The sequence below is a fragment of the Zalophus californianus genome, chromosome 1 (assembly GCF_009762305.2).
Source record: "Zalophus californianus isolate mZalCal1 chromosome 1, mZalCal1.pri.v2, whole genome shotgun sequence".
Taxonomy (NCBI): domain Eukaryota; kingdom Metazoa; phylum Chordata; class Mammalia; order Carnivora; family Otariidae; genus Zalophus; species Zalophus californianus.
In genome coordinates, this window is record NC_045595.1 from 149,230,759 (window position 1) to 149,245,488 (window position 14,730).

At 51.1% G+C, this 14,730-nt stretch overlaps 1 protein-coding gene across 1 annotated transcript in view; it reads left to right on the top strand.

Annotated features, from left to right (window-relative positions):
• Nucleotides 1–217: 217 nt before the first annotated feature.
• SEMA5B (semaphorin 5B) overlaps nucleotides 218–14,730 on the top strand; it is a 119,211-nt gene continuing 104,698 nt past the window's right edge. The window contains exon 1 of the mRNA XM_027587675.2: nucleotides 218–999. Coding sequence (XP_027443476.2) covers nucleotides 544–999 — 456 coding nt within the window. The 5' untranslated portion in view covers nucleotides 218–543. The remainder of the gene's footprint in view (nucleotides 1,000–14,730) is intronic.

The following is a 14,730-nucleotide window of genomic DNA, read 5'->3' on the forward strand; positions in this document are numbered from 1 at the left end:
TTGAGTAAACCGAGGCTTGGAGAGGTTCACTCAAGGTCGTGCAGAGTGTAAAGTTAACCCTGATCCAGCCAGTTCCGGCTTTCCAGTCCCGCCCAACAGCCTCGCCTCACTCCCTTCTACCGCAGTTTATTCCAGATTTCCCGTTTTGTACGAGATTCTTTCCCCTCTTTCAATCCACAGGCAGGAAGATCGTCTCTGGCTAATAGGGCTGGGGAATTTGGGAGCTGGGGGTGGCGAGGGTAGGTGGGGGAGACTTTCCTCAGACGCCAAGGGTTGGGGTGGGTTCGGGTGAGCTGACCCCTGGAGGAAGTCAGGTTAGAGATGGGGGTCACCGAGGACAATAAGGCAGGTTGTGGCAAAAGGTAGCAAGTGCTCAGGGGGACCTGGGTCTCGCCGTTCGAACACCGGCTGCGGAGCGGGACTCGTGTCCACCCACCGTGTGACACACACTTGGCAGGCCAGGGGCGGGAGTCCGGCCGAGCCCGGGAACGTTGAGATGCAGGGCGCCCCCTCGCGCTCCTCCGCGCGCCTCGGGGCTGGAGGATGAAGCGCCGGCCGCGGCAGGTCCTCGCCAACCCCCTCCTCCTTTTTGCTCCCGCTCCCTCCCTCTCTCCCCTCGCTCCCAACTCCTCCCCCCGACCGTCTCTCCCCCCCCCCCCACCCCGGTCCCCCTTCGGCTCCCTCCGTCTCCTCCTCCCGGCTCTCACCCGCGCTCCGGGTCGAGAGCTAGTTGGAGCGCGGGGACCGCTGCCAGAGCCCAGCTCCGCGGAGCCGGGCGGGTCGGCCGCGCGTCCAGCGGCTGCTGGAGGAGCCCGAGCGCAGCGGCCGCGGGCCGGGGTCGGGACTGCTCGGAAGCGCCGAGCCCAGAGCCGGGGCCGTTCCTGCGCTGCCGCTCCATTCCCAGACGGGCCGCCAGCCTTCCTGGTTCGCCTCCGGCGCTTCGTGCCACCGGGAGCCGGGAGCCGCCGAGAGCCGGGCACCTGTGCCCGCAGCCCGGAGGTGAGTCCCCGGAGCCCCGGGCGTTTGCCCTGCGCGGGCTTGGGCTGCAAGTTGCAAACTTCAGCAACTCGGGTGGCCAGAGGGGTAGGGGCCCCGAGGCGCCAGCAAGTTGGAGCCAGGTCGGGGAGGCTGCAGGCGGGAGGAGAAGGGAGGGTCCCTGTGCTTCCTCGCCCTCCGCGCGGCCGCTTTCCCGCCGCCCGCCTGCTCCTGGTCCCCGCTGCGCGGGGCCCTCGTGGGGCCGCGGACAGTGCGTCTGGGCTACAGCCCTGATGGGGACCCGCGGCCCGGGCCTGGAGGACGGGACGGACGAATGAAAGGCTGAGAGAGCGCCGGGAAGAGGAGACTGGCGCCGAGATGGAGGCTCCCGGAGGGCCGACGAGGAAACCGGGTGGAAGGAGAGTGCGGGCGGCAGAGCGCGTGGGAACGCGTGGCCCCGCTCGGAGTGTGAAATCTCAAGCTCGCTGGCGTCCCCGCTCCGCCGCCGCCTGCGGGGTCCCCACCCGGATTCTTCTCAGACCCCCTGCCCTGGCAGGGCCCCGCGGAGCCCAAACTCTACCCTGCCAGGCCCCAGACGCAGCGACCCGGGAGCCCCGCGCTCCCGCCTCGGCCAGTGGAGAGGGGTGCGGCGGCGGGAAAGGGGGACGCGAACGGCGATTTCCTGATTTATTTTTCTCATGGTAATTTGTCTTTGTGGTTGGGGCTGCTCATTCACTTTCTCCTCACGTCGTGCGGGAGATCCAGCGCGGAGGGAGGGAGCGGGGGGCGCTCGGGCACAGGGAGGGATGGAGACAGGAGAGGGGATCCGGGACCCGCGCGGGGCGGGAGCCGAGAGGGAAGTGGCGGTAGAACGCGCTCAGGATGAAAGCGAGGCTGAGGCGACCCGGCCGAGCGGAGCCTCGAGCCGGCGGCACAGGGGGGGACAGAGCCGGCTCCTTTGCCTGCGGCAAACTTTAAACAACGAGGAGGAGCCACCTGAAGCGCCGTTCTTGCCTCCTCCCCATCCCCCGGTGCCCAGTGTTCGGGTCATCCCGCCCGCCCCGCCGCCCCGAGCTGGAGTGGGCCCCGAGTTGGATGGGGACGGGTAGCCGCCGGTGCCTGCCCGCACCCCTGCGATCCCCTCCAGGCTTCCCGCGGTGGGAATGAGAGCAGCCTGAGCTGGGAAGGGCAGCCCACCCTCGGGATGCGCTCCTAACCGGCCCTGTGCCCGAGCAAACGCAACTGGGTTTGGAGGCTTGGAAGCTTGCCTGTGTCTAGACCCCACCACGATCTTACCTTTTCTGCCTCCAGCTCCCATCTTTTTCCTTCAGCCCCTAGCAATTCCAGTGTCCTTCCACATTTCTCAGGCTCCCCGCTTCCCTTTCTCCCCAGCCTCCCACTTCGGCCTCATTCTGCTCTGAAGGCAGAGGCGCCTCTCCCAAGCGCCCTCCATGACCGCCTCGACGTCCTCCCCACCCCCACTTTCCCTCATCTTTTAGCCTATTCTTTACCATCACTTTCCCCCCCCCCCCACATTTCTTGTTGACATTTAAAAGTGACCTCTCACCTTTTCTGAGTCTGGATAGGTGACCTTGAGGAAGGGCCAGGGGGGATCTTGAGCCTGAGAACTGGACCTCACAACTAGGAAAAGGGGGACAGATTAAGAAGCAGATTGGGAAAAACCGCCAGTATTCTGCCCCAATGTAGACTCCCAACAGAGGAGGAAGGGGGAGAAAATATCAAAGAGAGAGGGAGTTCGCAACTTGGTCATCCAGAAGACGGGATTGTTTTCCGAGACCTGCTCAGCAGGAAGGGCTGCCTCTCCCTGTGCTAGGTTAGGAAAAGTGTATGTGTGGGGGGGAGGGTCAACAACTACCAGCACCAGTTTGGGAGGGGGTGGCAGATCTTCCATCTCTTTTCTGTTTCCAGGGATTAAGTGCCAGAGCCTTTCTCCTCCAGCATTATCATCACTTGGACATCAAACGCTTTTTAAGTACCTACTGTGTGCAGTACACCAGGCTAGGTGGCCATAGATACAAAGAGGTACAGGGCTGAACTCATGCCCAGAGAGGCTCCTAAATTCACCAGTTTGATCCGAAGAAGACATTTGTGTATTTGTTTGGGGAGGGAGAATGTGAATGGGGAAATTCACAAGCAGTACAAAACAGCAAGGAGTTGGTACCAAATGGTGACCTAGGACTTAGGACAGGATTGTTTGGAGAAAGCTCCATGACTCAGGTGGGACTGAGAGCTGGGCTTGTTGACTCTGCCTCCCTCCCCACCAGCTGTCTGTATCAGGAGGGTGGGAGAAGAGAAGAGACGGTCAGGAAGGGGCTCCCTTTCCACTTCTAGAGCCGGACCAGGAAGACAGAGAGGCTAAGGGGTCCACCCTGGCTCTGTGGATTGACCTCCTATTCAGGACTGGTGGAATCACAGAAGCTTTTCTTTTTTTTTCGCAGAAGCTTTTCTGTTTTGGTGTACCCTTCCTGGCTTGTTTGAAAGCCCTTCTGTTACTTCTTATTGAGGCTTGAACCTGGAAGAAGAGGGCTTGGAGATTGTCCATGGCCGGGGGGGGGGGGGGGGGGGGGGGGGGCGGTCACAAACTGCGATGCCTACAGAGGGCAGGCAGGTAACAATGTGCTGATCAGGCAGTTAGAATGGCTGGACAACTGGATGCTCGAAGTCAAATTGTCCAAATAAAATGGCCTAAACAAAACCAATGTGCCGCCCTTGAGCAGCCTCAACTCCTATATTTATAGATCAAGAAATTAAGATCCTAAGAAGCATTATCTCTTTGTGTGTATGTGTTCTCATGTCTCCCAGTACCTTGGGGATTGGTTAGAACATCCCACAGCCTGGTCCTACCTCTGACCTGCTGGACTCCCAGCTCGCTCTCATCCTCAGGGCCCATTAGGATTCTTCTATGATGACTTCTCTAGATGATGAATTCCTTGAGGTTAGGGAGTCATCTGTCTTATATAAATCTGAGCATTTCACCTCCTCTGATACAAGATTCCAGATGCAGAGCCAGAACTGGAGCTCAGGTGTCTTCCTTCTCCCTCCCCAGCACCCCAGGAACCCAGTGAGCGTAAGCCAGCTTTGTTCTTTACAAAAGAGGAAGAAAACCCAACCATGACTTTTTGCTTCTCCTAAAGTAATAGGACCTTATTCAGGGGTTAGATAAGAAAAGTCTAGAAGCTCACATAGGATGTTCAGGGATCCCAAGGAATATCCAGAAAGTCCTGAGCCCTGAGTGTGGGTCTTAAAAGGGGAAGAGGAGTCCCAGCAAGGGGAAGAGGGATGGCAGACATTTATGGAGGATTAGCCTGGCAAGGCTGAAGATTGGTAGGTAGAGTGCGTACACGTGGGAGGAAGATGCGGTTGGGTGCAATTATTTTGAACATTGATCATGACACTCTTGTTTGTAATCTTGGTAACCCTCCTATATCCCTTGAGGAGGTTCAACAAGGTAGCAATTCAGATCACTACCGTATAATCAACCAGTTTACTACTTTCAATCAGCACTGAAGTGATAGAATGGGCACAGAGGGCAAAGGACAGTTATCTGATTAGAAGTGCATGCTACCATGTAAGCCTTAAATGACACTGGGCTGAGCCCCATGCCTCCAGCTGCCAGATGTTCCCTGAGATCTTCAAGTGTTAGCTTTGTTATTGCCTAGGTGCAAGGTAGATGAGACCAACAGTGGCAGTAAGCTCACATGTTCACCATTTACTAAGCACCTACTGTATGCCAGGCGCTGTGCTAGAAGCTATGGATATGATGGTAAACAAGACATATCTCTGATCTGAATGGAGGTAAATTGGTATGACTTGGAGAACATGATTACTAGCATTGCCTCAACTTCTGTGATGGAATTTACTGGGAAGGTTGGTTTGTTTTTTTGTTTTGTTTTGTTTTTTCTTTCCCTCTGAGTTTGGGGATCTGACAGCTAATATGGAGTTGTCCAAAGGACTTGGAGTCCAGGGTTTGTGGGGAGGGCTGACAGAGCCAGGATGCCACCGCCTCACATCTTCCCTCAGTTCCTCAGATTTCTCACTCATCAAGTGAGCCTGAATACCTACCTTGTACCTGTGGTGTACACAGAGGCAAAGCCAGGTACTTGAAGATCTGGGGATGAGAACTGTTGGGAGGGAGTGCTGGTTTTTTAATTCTTCAGGGTCTGAACCCCACTGGGTCCTGGGACCATCCTTTGCCTCATCCAGTCGCCTAGATCATTATTGTCTTCATTGACTGGTGTGTGTGTGTGTGTGTGTGTGTGTGTGTGTGTGTGTGTGTGTGTTGGAACTAGGTACCTCCAATGAATGAGTTTCCTTCACATTCGGATCTTTGCATTTGAGTTTAGCCACCACTAAGTTGGTCTTAAATCTATGATAAAGCTTAACTAGCTTGGTCTTAAATACATGAAAAGAAGCCAAAGCAGGTGGCTTGACTAATGGAGTTTCATTGAATTGCCGAATTGAGCCCTTCTTTTACAGCTTCTGTAAACAGCTGTAACACCTGGATTTCACAGGGCTCTAGTGTTGTGGAACTCCCTTTCTCTGACTTTCCATTTGATAACATGTGTCTTAGCTAAAGAGATCGCTCAATGATGAGTAATCTGGAAGGGGATCTTTGCATATGCCGTTCTCTGTCTTAGATGAAGGATTCTCCCCCAAGACTTACTTTTTGAAAAAATTTCGCTTATGACTGGCTTCAATGCTAGAAAGTAGCAGGGAAAAATTCCAGCTGGGAGCAGAGTTCTGAAAAGGAAACAGGGTGCTGAATGTTCTGTGGCTCTGCCATGTCACTTTCCCTCCCTTCTGCTGTAGTGTTTTGCTTTAGTGAGCCTAAGAGATGAAAACCAAACCTTGCAGAATGCACTCTTTAATCCTGACATTAGTCAGGGTCTCACCAATGAGAGAGCTATCACTTGATAGCTTCAAAATGGAAGGAAAAAGAAGAAGAAAAGAAGAAGAAGAAGAAGAAGGAGAAGAAGGAGAAGAAGAAGGTGATTTCCTATCCAATTTGCTTCCGGGCACAGTGGGGAAAACAGGAGGAGTGCCCCTGGGATGGAGACCAGGCTTGGGAGAGTTTGACCTTGAGCACACTTCCCAGCAGGTGGGCTGTTCATCCTCCTCCACTCTGACTTGAAACAGGAGGACAAGGATTCTGTTGGCCTGTTCCTGAGCAAATATGAAAGCTTTAAAGACAAGGCTGTGTGTGCTGAGTTGTGCCATGACACTGCCCTCATTGATCTGAGTTTAATAAGGATGACTTAATCAGACTTGCACCTGGAACTCGTTTGAATCTGAAGCCTTGTCGATATTATCAGAATATCTTTGCATTTGAACCAAGAATGTCTCTGGCTGGCCTCTTCTGTGATAAGGAAGTGTTGGTACTGGAGGATGGCTGGTGACCATCTGCTCTGTCAGTCCCCTGAGGATCAAACTGGAGCAGGTAGGTTTAAATTCTCAAAGGAGGAGGTTAGGTTAGAAATGAGGGAGTCCAGGGGCGCCTGGGTGGCTCAGTCATTAAGCAAAGCATCTGCCTTCGGCTCAGGTCATGATCCCAGGGTCCTGGGATCGAGCTCCCATGGGGCTCCCTGCTCGGCGGGAAGCCTGCTTCTCCCTCTCCCGCTCCCCCTGCCTGCGTTCCCTCTCTCGCTGTGTCTCTCTCTGTCAAATAAATAAATAAAATCTTAAAAAAAAATAAAGAAATGAGGGAGTCTGCCCCCCTTGAGCACTTCGGCCAGACCTCGATTCCCCATCTGTGAAAATGAGGTGGTCAGATGAACCCTGAGACTTTCTGGCCCTCGAGGTCAGCAGTCTTGAATGGAGACTACAGTCACTTCTCGATTTTCCAGGAAAATCTCTTTTTTTGTGGTTCACTTGTGGAGAATGTTTTGTCTAAGACCAGTTTCCAGTTCTCTCCAGCCCCACTGCTGGTAAGCCTCCTGACAGCCAGAATCTTCAGAGAGTGCATTCTCCTTTTAGCCTCTGCCTAAGCCAAACATCATTTGGAAGGTAAATCTGCCGCATATTAGGTATATGCGTGTGTGTGTGTGTGCGCGCGCGCGCGTGTGTGTAAATATGCTCATACCTGTCCATGTATAAACAGATGCAGTGCATTGCAAAGCTGTGTTATCATTTGATCGTCTGGCATTTTGGATTATCGGCATTTCCGTTCATCTGCCAGAGTTGATGTAAGGCTGTACCTAGAGAGACAATTTCAGGGAAATGGCTGGTGGGGTAGCAATTTAGATCTATCCCTACCTGCTAACCCCACTGTTCCACCTGAACCCTAACTCCCTCTGTACTGCCCTAGTCATTGTCCTGAAGGGCCCCCAGGAGCTCCCCTTCAAGGAGTACAAAAGAGCTTGCAGTTGGCTCTTAATTATTCAGGGATGGATGGATCCAGTGTGGAAAGCACCCGACCCAAGCCTGTTCTTTCCCTTCTTTTTGTGCCTGGGGTAACTCTATACCTGTAGTGAGAAGCTGGGGGGAGATCTTATCATTTAATACAAACTTTTGTTTCTAGCAGCTTGTTGTCTCTGCTCCTCTTCCCTCAAGGCGCCTGGGGGAAACCAGGAGCCCTCTGAGAGACCTCATCCACCTAGAACAGACTGCCTTTAAGGTCTACACATCGCTCTGTTGACCAGGGTGTGTTTCTGCCCCAAAGCGGGACAGAGGAGGAAAATACCACTAGACTAAGTCCAGCTTCTGAAGAATCAGGTCCCTACAGGTGTCCTGGGATCCTGGTTTTCTTCCCTTCTCCCTTTTGTAGAGCCACCTGTACTTGGAGTTTATGGAGTCAGCTGGTCACCTGGGCCCCCTCAGGAGTCTCCGTGGAGAGCAGTATCCTTGTGGCAAAAACTCCCAAACGGCCCAGCTCCAAGGAGCCCTTCTGTGACTGCCCCTCCAGGTTGAGGGGCATTTTCCTGCCTAGACCAGGTACCTCGGGGCCACCTGCTCCCCCTTTCAGCATCTTTCTAGCTTGCAGAGTGAGTCTCTCTGGACGTACAGGGCCCAGTCTGGAGAGCAAGGCTCCAATGACCTCTGTATTCAGGTAACAGTAGCCTGGCCCAGCTCAACTCTAAGTCATGATTTCTATTAGAATCACCTGGAGAGCTTTGACAACCTGTAGATGACCAGCCCCATCCTAGACCTTAATTAAGTCAGAGTCCCTGAGGATGAAGCCTGAGCAATTGATTTTTTTTTTTTTGAGCTTCTAATATGTAGCCATGGTTGAGAGCCACTGACCTAAATCTTCTTTCCTAGGCTCCCCCTGGCCTCACGCCAATGGCATGCAGAATCTCTTTGCCCTCAGCCCTTCAAAAGAGCCAGGTCCTTTCTAGTAGTAACCAGTTACAGCTCCTGGCATTCAGATTATAGCTACTGTTTGTGTTCCTGTGTTCTGAATTTAATGACTTTCTATTATAAGTTGATTGTGGGAGCACCCTTCTAGTGTAACTTCTTTGTGGTCATTTCTTCTTAAAAAGCATATATAAAAGTAATGCATATTCCTTCAACATTGTTGCTTATTTCCTTCTAGATATGTATGTAACAAAATTGCGATTGTACTCTGTTGCTTTGTAACCAGCCTTTTCCATTTAATAACATATTGTGATAATTTTCCCATGTCTGAAGTATTCTTCTCAAATGGGCTTTCTTTTTTTTAAATTTTTTTATTAACATATAATGTATTATTTGTTTTAGGGGTACAGGTCTGTGATTCATCAGTCTTACACAATCCACAGTGCTGACCATAGTACTTACCCTCCCCAGTGTCCATCACCCAGCCACCCCATCCCTCCCACCCCCCTCCACTCCAGCAACCCTCAGTTTGTTTCCTGAGATTAAGAGTCTCTTATGGTTTGTCTCCCTCTCTGGTTTTGTCTTGTTTCATCAAATGGGCTTTCTAATAGCCGCCAACATTCCATCCATCTAATGGATGTGCTGTAATGTATTTAATGAATCCTCGTGGGTTGGACATCTAGGTTGTAAACCATTTTTTTTTACTATTATAAATAATGCTGCAGTGAACATCTTTGTATGTAAATCTTTGTACCTATTGATGATTATTTCCTCAGGACAGATTTCTAGAAGTGGAATATTTATGCTTTTTTTTTTTAACATGGACCATCTAGACAATTTTTGATTGACTTCCTATCACAATAAAAATTTTTCATATTCAGAGCTGAAAAAACAAACTGTTTTCATTGAGCTCCTCTGAGGCTTTAAGCTGGCTGCTTCACCCCACTTGACCTGAAGGTCAGAATCCTTGCCCTAGCCTAGTGCCTCAGCTCCACCTCCAGGTCTGTTCCACAAATTACTGCTTCCCCCCTCCAGGTGAGCTCCAAGTCTCTCCTGCTCCTAAACACCACCCCCCCCCCCCGCCCCGCTTCTTTAGTTTCTTCTTTCACCTGCTTGGCTTTTTCTTCTTCACATCTCCAGCCCAGGAATTATCAGCATTCCGAGCCTTCATGCTATTGTTCCATAATAACAGCTATTATTTATTGAGCTGTTACTATGCACCAGGCAGTCTGTTGAACTTTGTATACCCATTCTCTCTTTAATACTTATGGGCCTTATGTGTGTGTATTCCACACGAAGAAACTGAAACCTTGAGGGAGAAAACAATTTGCCCAAGGTCACCCAGTTAAAATGTAGCAGAGCTGGGATTTAAACCCAGATTGTCTGATTTCAGAGCCTAGCTTCTTAACTATGTATATTTTGTATACTTTGAATGTCTGTATATGTATGTACACTTTGTTCCATCCTTGGCTTATTGTATGAATACGTTGTTCACAAATGCTCCGTCAGCATCCTGTGGACATAGACTGTGCCTTTCTCCAGCAGAAGAGCAGTTCTCTCGTTGGAGTGGCAGGAGTGGCTATTCCTTGAGACCCCCTTTTCCTTTCCACTTCCTTGATTCTGTCCTCACCCCTTCCTCCAGGTACCCCGTGCCAGAAAACATTTCTTGCTTCCTCACTGACCAGCTGCCAAGATCCCAGCATGCCTTGCAGCTTAGCAGGTCCAAGTTTGACATATCCCTATTGCAGTTTCCCCACCCAGTCAGAAGAATTTGGATGCTCCTTGCCCAGTATGGCTTATAAAGCTGTCAGGGAGGCATGCTATAGTAATGATTGGGGGATAGGCTGTCTGACTTCTGTTGGATGTCAAATACTGTTTAAAGTGGAGGCGTGGATACATTTTTGTATTCTTGCCTCTTTAACATCGCCATTGCCCACCAGATAGAGAAATAGCAACCAAAACTATCCTTCTGATTTGATTCTAACCAAGAGCTAGGTGGTGATGTAACGGTGCTTGGATGAAAGACACCACATCAGCCACGTGTTAATAACAGCCAGGGAAAGAAATGACGTGTCCACAGACCTTCCCTAGAATCCAGGAAGTCTGATTTTAGGAAGTCTGATCTTATGATTAGGGATTCCAAAAGGGAAGATGGTTTATGGCAGGTGAGATTTGAAAAATGAAGCTTCACATTTTTATCCATGAGTGGGATGACACTGGAGTAAGTGAGCTTATCAAATTTGTTGATGACAGGCTGTGATGGGCAGCTCCTATAAAAGACAAAATAAATATTCAAAATGATCTCAACAGACTGGAATGCTGGGTTTAAACCAACAAGATGAAATTTAACAGGGGCAGATGGAAAGTCACATTTAGATTGCACAAATTAATTGCTCAAGTTCATGAGGGGGATGGGGGTGGGAGCAGACTTGATTTGGCTGTAGATCCTGAGGAAAAGATCTGATGGGTTTAATTGTGCACAGACTTTATAGGAACCAGCAGGGTGATGGACTTGCTCAAAACAATACCATCTTCAATGGCATGAAGAGAAGTGCAGGGACCAGATTGGGTTCTCCCTGGTCATTATGTCTTCATCTCTGGACATGGATTTTAGAGGGGACCCAGACCAACTCCAGTGTGCTCTATGGAGGGCAGCCAGCAACAGGAGGGGTTTGGGAAATGCAGCCACAGAAGGTCTGGTGAAGGAAACTCATCCACTTAAGAGAAGGGAGAAAGCCCTGGGGGTCATGGTGGCTGACTGCCGAAGAGGCAGGACTTCCTATAGTAGAGAACGCAGTTCATCTGCCTGGGAGAACCGGAAGACTCCAGAGTGGAGAGTACAGGAAGATGGATTTTTTCAGAATGAGCATCTTCCCAACCAGATGGGTTGTGGTGAAGCAGCACCAGCTGTCAGTCTTGCTGCCCAGGATGCTGCTGGGGGACTCCCGTACTGGAGACAGATGATTGACCTGGCAGTGAACCTCTATCTCTGTGTGGCTCTGAGTCTGGAGGACACCTGCTTCCTTTCCTGATTGCTCCAGAGCAGTTGTTCTCAAAGTGACGTTCCTGACCAGCAGCATCAGCACCGCCTGGCACCTATTAGGAATGCAAGAGTTCTTGGGCTGAACCCCAAACCTACTGACTCAGTGATTCTCAGGCTGGCGCCCAGCAACCTGCCCTTTAACAAGTACCACAGGCCATTTTGACGCTTGCTGAGGTTTGAGACACTACTTTAGACCACACTAGGTTCTTCTTTCTGTGGCTGGGTGCTTGTGGCACTTCTACAACCCATAACACTTTACTGGGGAAGTAGTGTGGAAACTCGGAAGGAATGTGGGCTTCGGGATGAGACAGACTCGAGTTCAAACCCAGCCCAACTGGCTTTTGTTCGTGGGTTTCATATGAGTTCCTTTCCCTCTCTGAGCCTCCTTTTTGTACTGTAAAATGAGGGAGGACTGGTTTAAGGGAGGGTTAAGTGAAGTAGTGTAACTCTTGTAGATAGATTATGCTCACTGTTAGTGTCACGTCATCCTGGGAAGGGTCTTATTAGCATAGGAGTTGCTCAAAGGGAGGCCTGGTGAAGCCTCCTTTGTATCCCCTCTTTGAACCCACCAGCAGGGCACTCCCTCAGGGTAGGAGTTGGTTAACTCTGGGGCTGCCAGTTTCCTCCCTCCCTGGACAGTGGAGAACCAGGGCCATTTTCCTTCCCACCCCTATTCAGGACCCCATCCTTGTGAGCATGAGCAGGCTCATCCTTCCAGTGGCCTGGATCTTGCCAAACCTGATCTTCTGAGGGGTATGAGTCTAGCATGCAATTTGACCCACAAAATCATTGATGAGGGCCCAAACAGCCCTCAGTAGCCTCTAACTTTACATGAGTAAGGAGCCTGAGTTGCTGGCGTCAGCCAGGCTAGGGAATGTGAGTGGGTCCTTCTGGGAGCTGGAAGGTGCCAAGGTCACCTCTACAAGTCCCTCCTGAGTGGTCAGCAGGTAGAATCTTTAGTTCTTCTTACCCACAAAGGTACCCATTCCATTTTTGGTCAACAATGTCTAATAGAATGTTCTTACATTTCTCCGAAGTCTGTGTCTCTCCCTGTGGGCTCCATCTCTTCCCATATGGCTGTTCTGGGTGAACCCCAGTCACTTCCGTGCCACAGCTTTTCAAGCTTTGGAGACCAGTTGCCTTCCCCACTTCCATTAGTGCTCCTCTGACTTGTCTCTTCATCCCTGGGCACAGAACTCTGAACGTCCTCCCACTTGTCTTAAATTGCAGTCACCAGGACCAAATCTGGTCTTCCAGGTGAGGCCCGGCCAGCACACCCACATCAGTGCAGGTACCTTGAACAACTTCTGTTCATGCAGCCTCAGTTCTGCCCTGGCTATTTTTGGCAGCCGCGTGGCCCTGCTGACTCTTTCTGAGCTTGCAGCCAACCATTCCCCTCAGGTCTCTTTATCCTAATCTGTAACTTGGCCCCATCTCCCAATTGTCTTTGTGTTGCACTAGTTGCACTAGTTGCACTAGTTTGCTAGTTTGCTAGGGCTGCCGTAACAAAGTACCACAAACTGGGTTACTCCAACAACATTGTCTCATAGTCCTGGAGACAAGAAGCTTGGTTCCTTCTGAGGGCTATGAGGGAGAATGTTCCCCTAGCTTCTGGTGGTTTCTTGACAGTCCTTGCTGTCCTTGGTTTATAGTAGCATCCCCCTAATCTTTGCCTTTATCATTGCATGCTGTTCTCTCTCTACACCTGTCTGCCTCCAAATTCCCCCTTTTGTAAGGACACCAGTCAAATTGGTTTAGGGGCCCACCCTACTCCAGTCTGACCTCATCTTAACTAATTACATCGGCAACGACCCTATTTCCAAATAAGGTCATATTCTGAGGTCCTGGGGATTGAAACTTGAACGAGTGAGTTTTAGAGGGACACAGTTCAACCCATAACAGTGGTGTAGCCTTTTTGGTCTTATGTTTGGGACTCTCTATTTTTCCTAATTCATTTCATCTTGTCTAAGTTCAGTCCATCTCTCTAGCTGATTAAAATCTTTCAGATTCTGGGGGTGTCTGGCTGGTTCAGTTGGTGGAACATGCAACTCTTAATCTCAGGGTCATGAGTTTGAGCCCCACGTTGGGTGTAGAGATTGCTAAAAAATAAAATCTTAAAAAAATTTTCAGATTCTGTCTCTGACGGCCAACATATCTGCTAGTAGCTCCCACCTTCAGACGCTTCCCGTCTAGTGACACAAGGAACTGCTGGGATATTGAATGCAGAGGGATAATTCAGAGCCCTACGTGCACCTGGATGCTTCTGTCCAAGGGGACTTGATCCATTGGCAGGTACCCATGGGCATGACGGTGCAGCCAGTTCCGTGCCCTGCTAATATTCCCACCTTTTAGCTTCCTTTCTCTAGCTTCTATGCAACCATTTCCTGACGAGATTGTCAGATGGTTTCAAGATCAGCTCTCCCGGCAAACCCCATTTCCCTCCTCTACCAGCCTGGTGACCCTGTCAACAGAGAAGATGACCTTTGGCCGACAGGATTTTGTTACTGAACACACACGGCCTGCCCGTGATCTCAGCCACCTTTCCCGAGGGCCCACCACCCCTCATTTACAGTCTTTGCAGGAATTTTTCTCAGGTAGCACATTGAGTTCCCTTTGTGTGGTTTGCAAAAACCACCCCAGACCCCTTTCTGGAAGTGAGGGCTGCGTAACCTGCCTGAGGCCTCCCAGCGCCTCTCGTGCTTGCCAGGATCCTGTCAGGCTTCCGGCGAGACCCCCACAGCCTCTCTCAGCCCCGTCTGCGTGTACCCCGGTGGTGCAGCTGGGCCAAGTGGCTCCAACGCAGGCGGAGCAGCTCAAGTTTTTACAGTCTGTGCCCCAGCCTCCAGCTCGGGCTTCCTGCACCCGGGGCTCCCCTCACGCTTTCCGTTCCATGGAATCCCACGCCCTGATGGGGAAGACAGAAGCGAAGCTGGAGGAAGAGGTGAAGGCCCACCAGAGAAGTCCCCAGGCCTGCGGACACCAGATTAGTTCCCTGCAGCCTCCTTTCCCCTTCCAGCGTTTCTCTTTCCCCAATTCCTCTCCCGTCCTATAGTCTCTCCTTCTCTTTGACTCCTTGAGGGTAAGGCATAAGTGAAGTTGAGACGGGTGCGTCAGGAGCTGGGCAAGCACCGGGCTGGACTGGGGCAGGGGAGGGCGGCCGGACGTGGAAGGCCTCGGACACTTTGCTGAGGAGTCTCATGTGGAAGGCAGGCGGGAGCCCCCACAGTAGGGCTTGAATTTCTGCCTCTACCATTTACTGGTAGAGTGACTTTGGGCAGATGATTTCTCCTCTCTGAGGCTCAGTTTCCTCATCTGTAAGGCGGCCATAATACCTGCTTCCGAGGGCGATTGTGGGGACCGAATTAAATGAGCTCCTTTTAGTAAAGCAGGATGTCTGG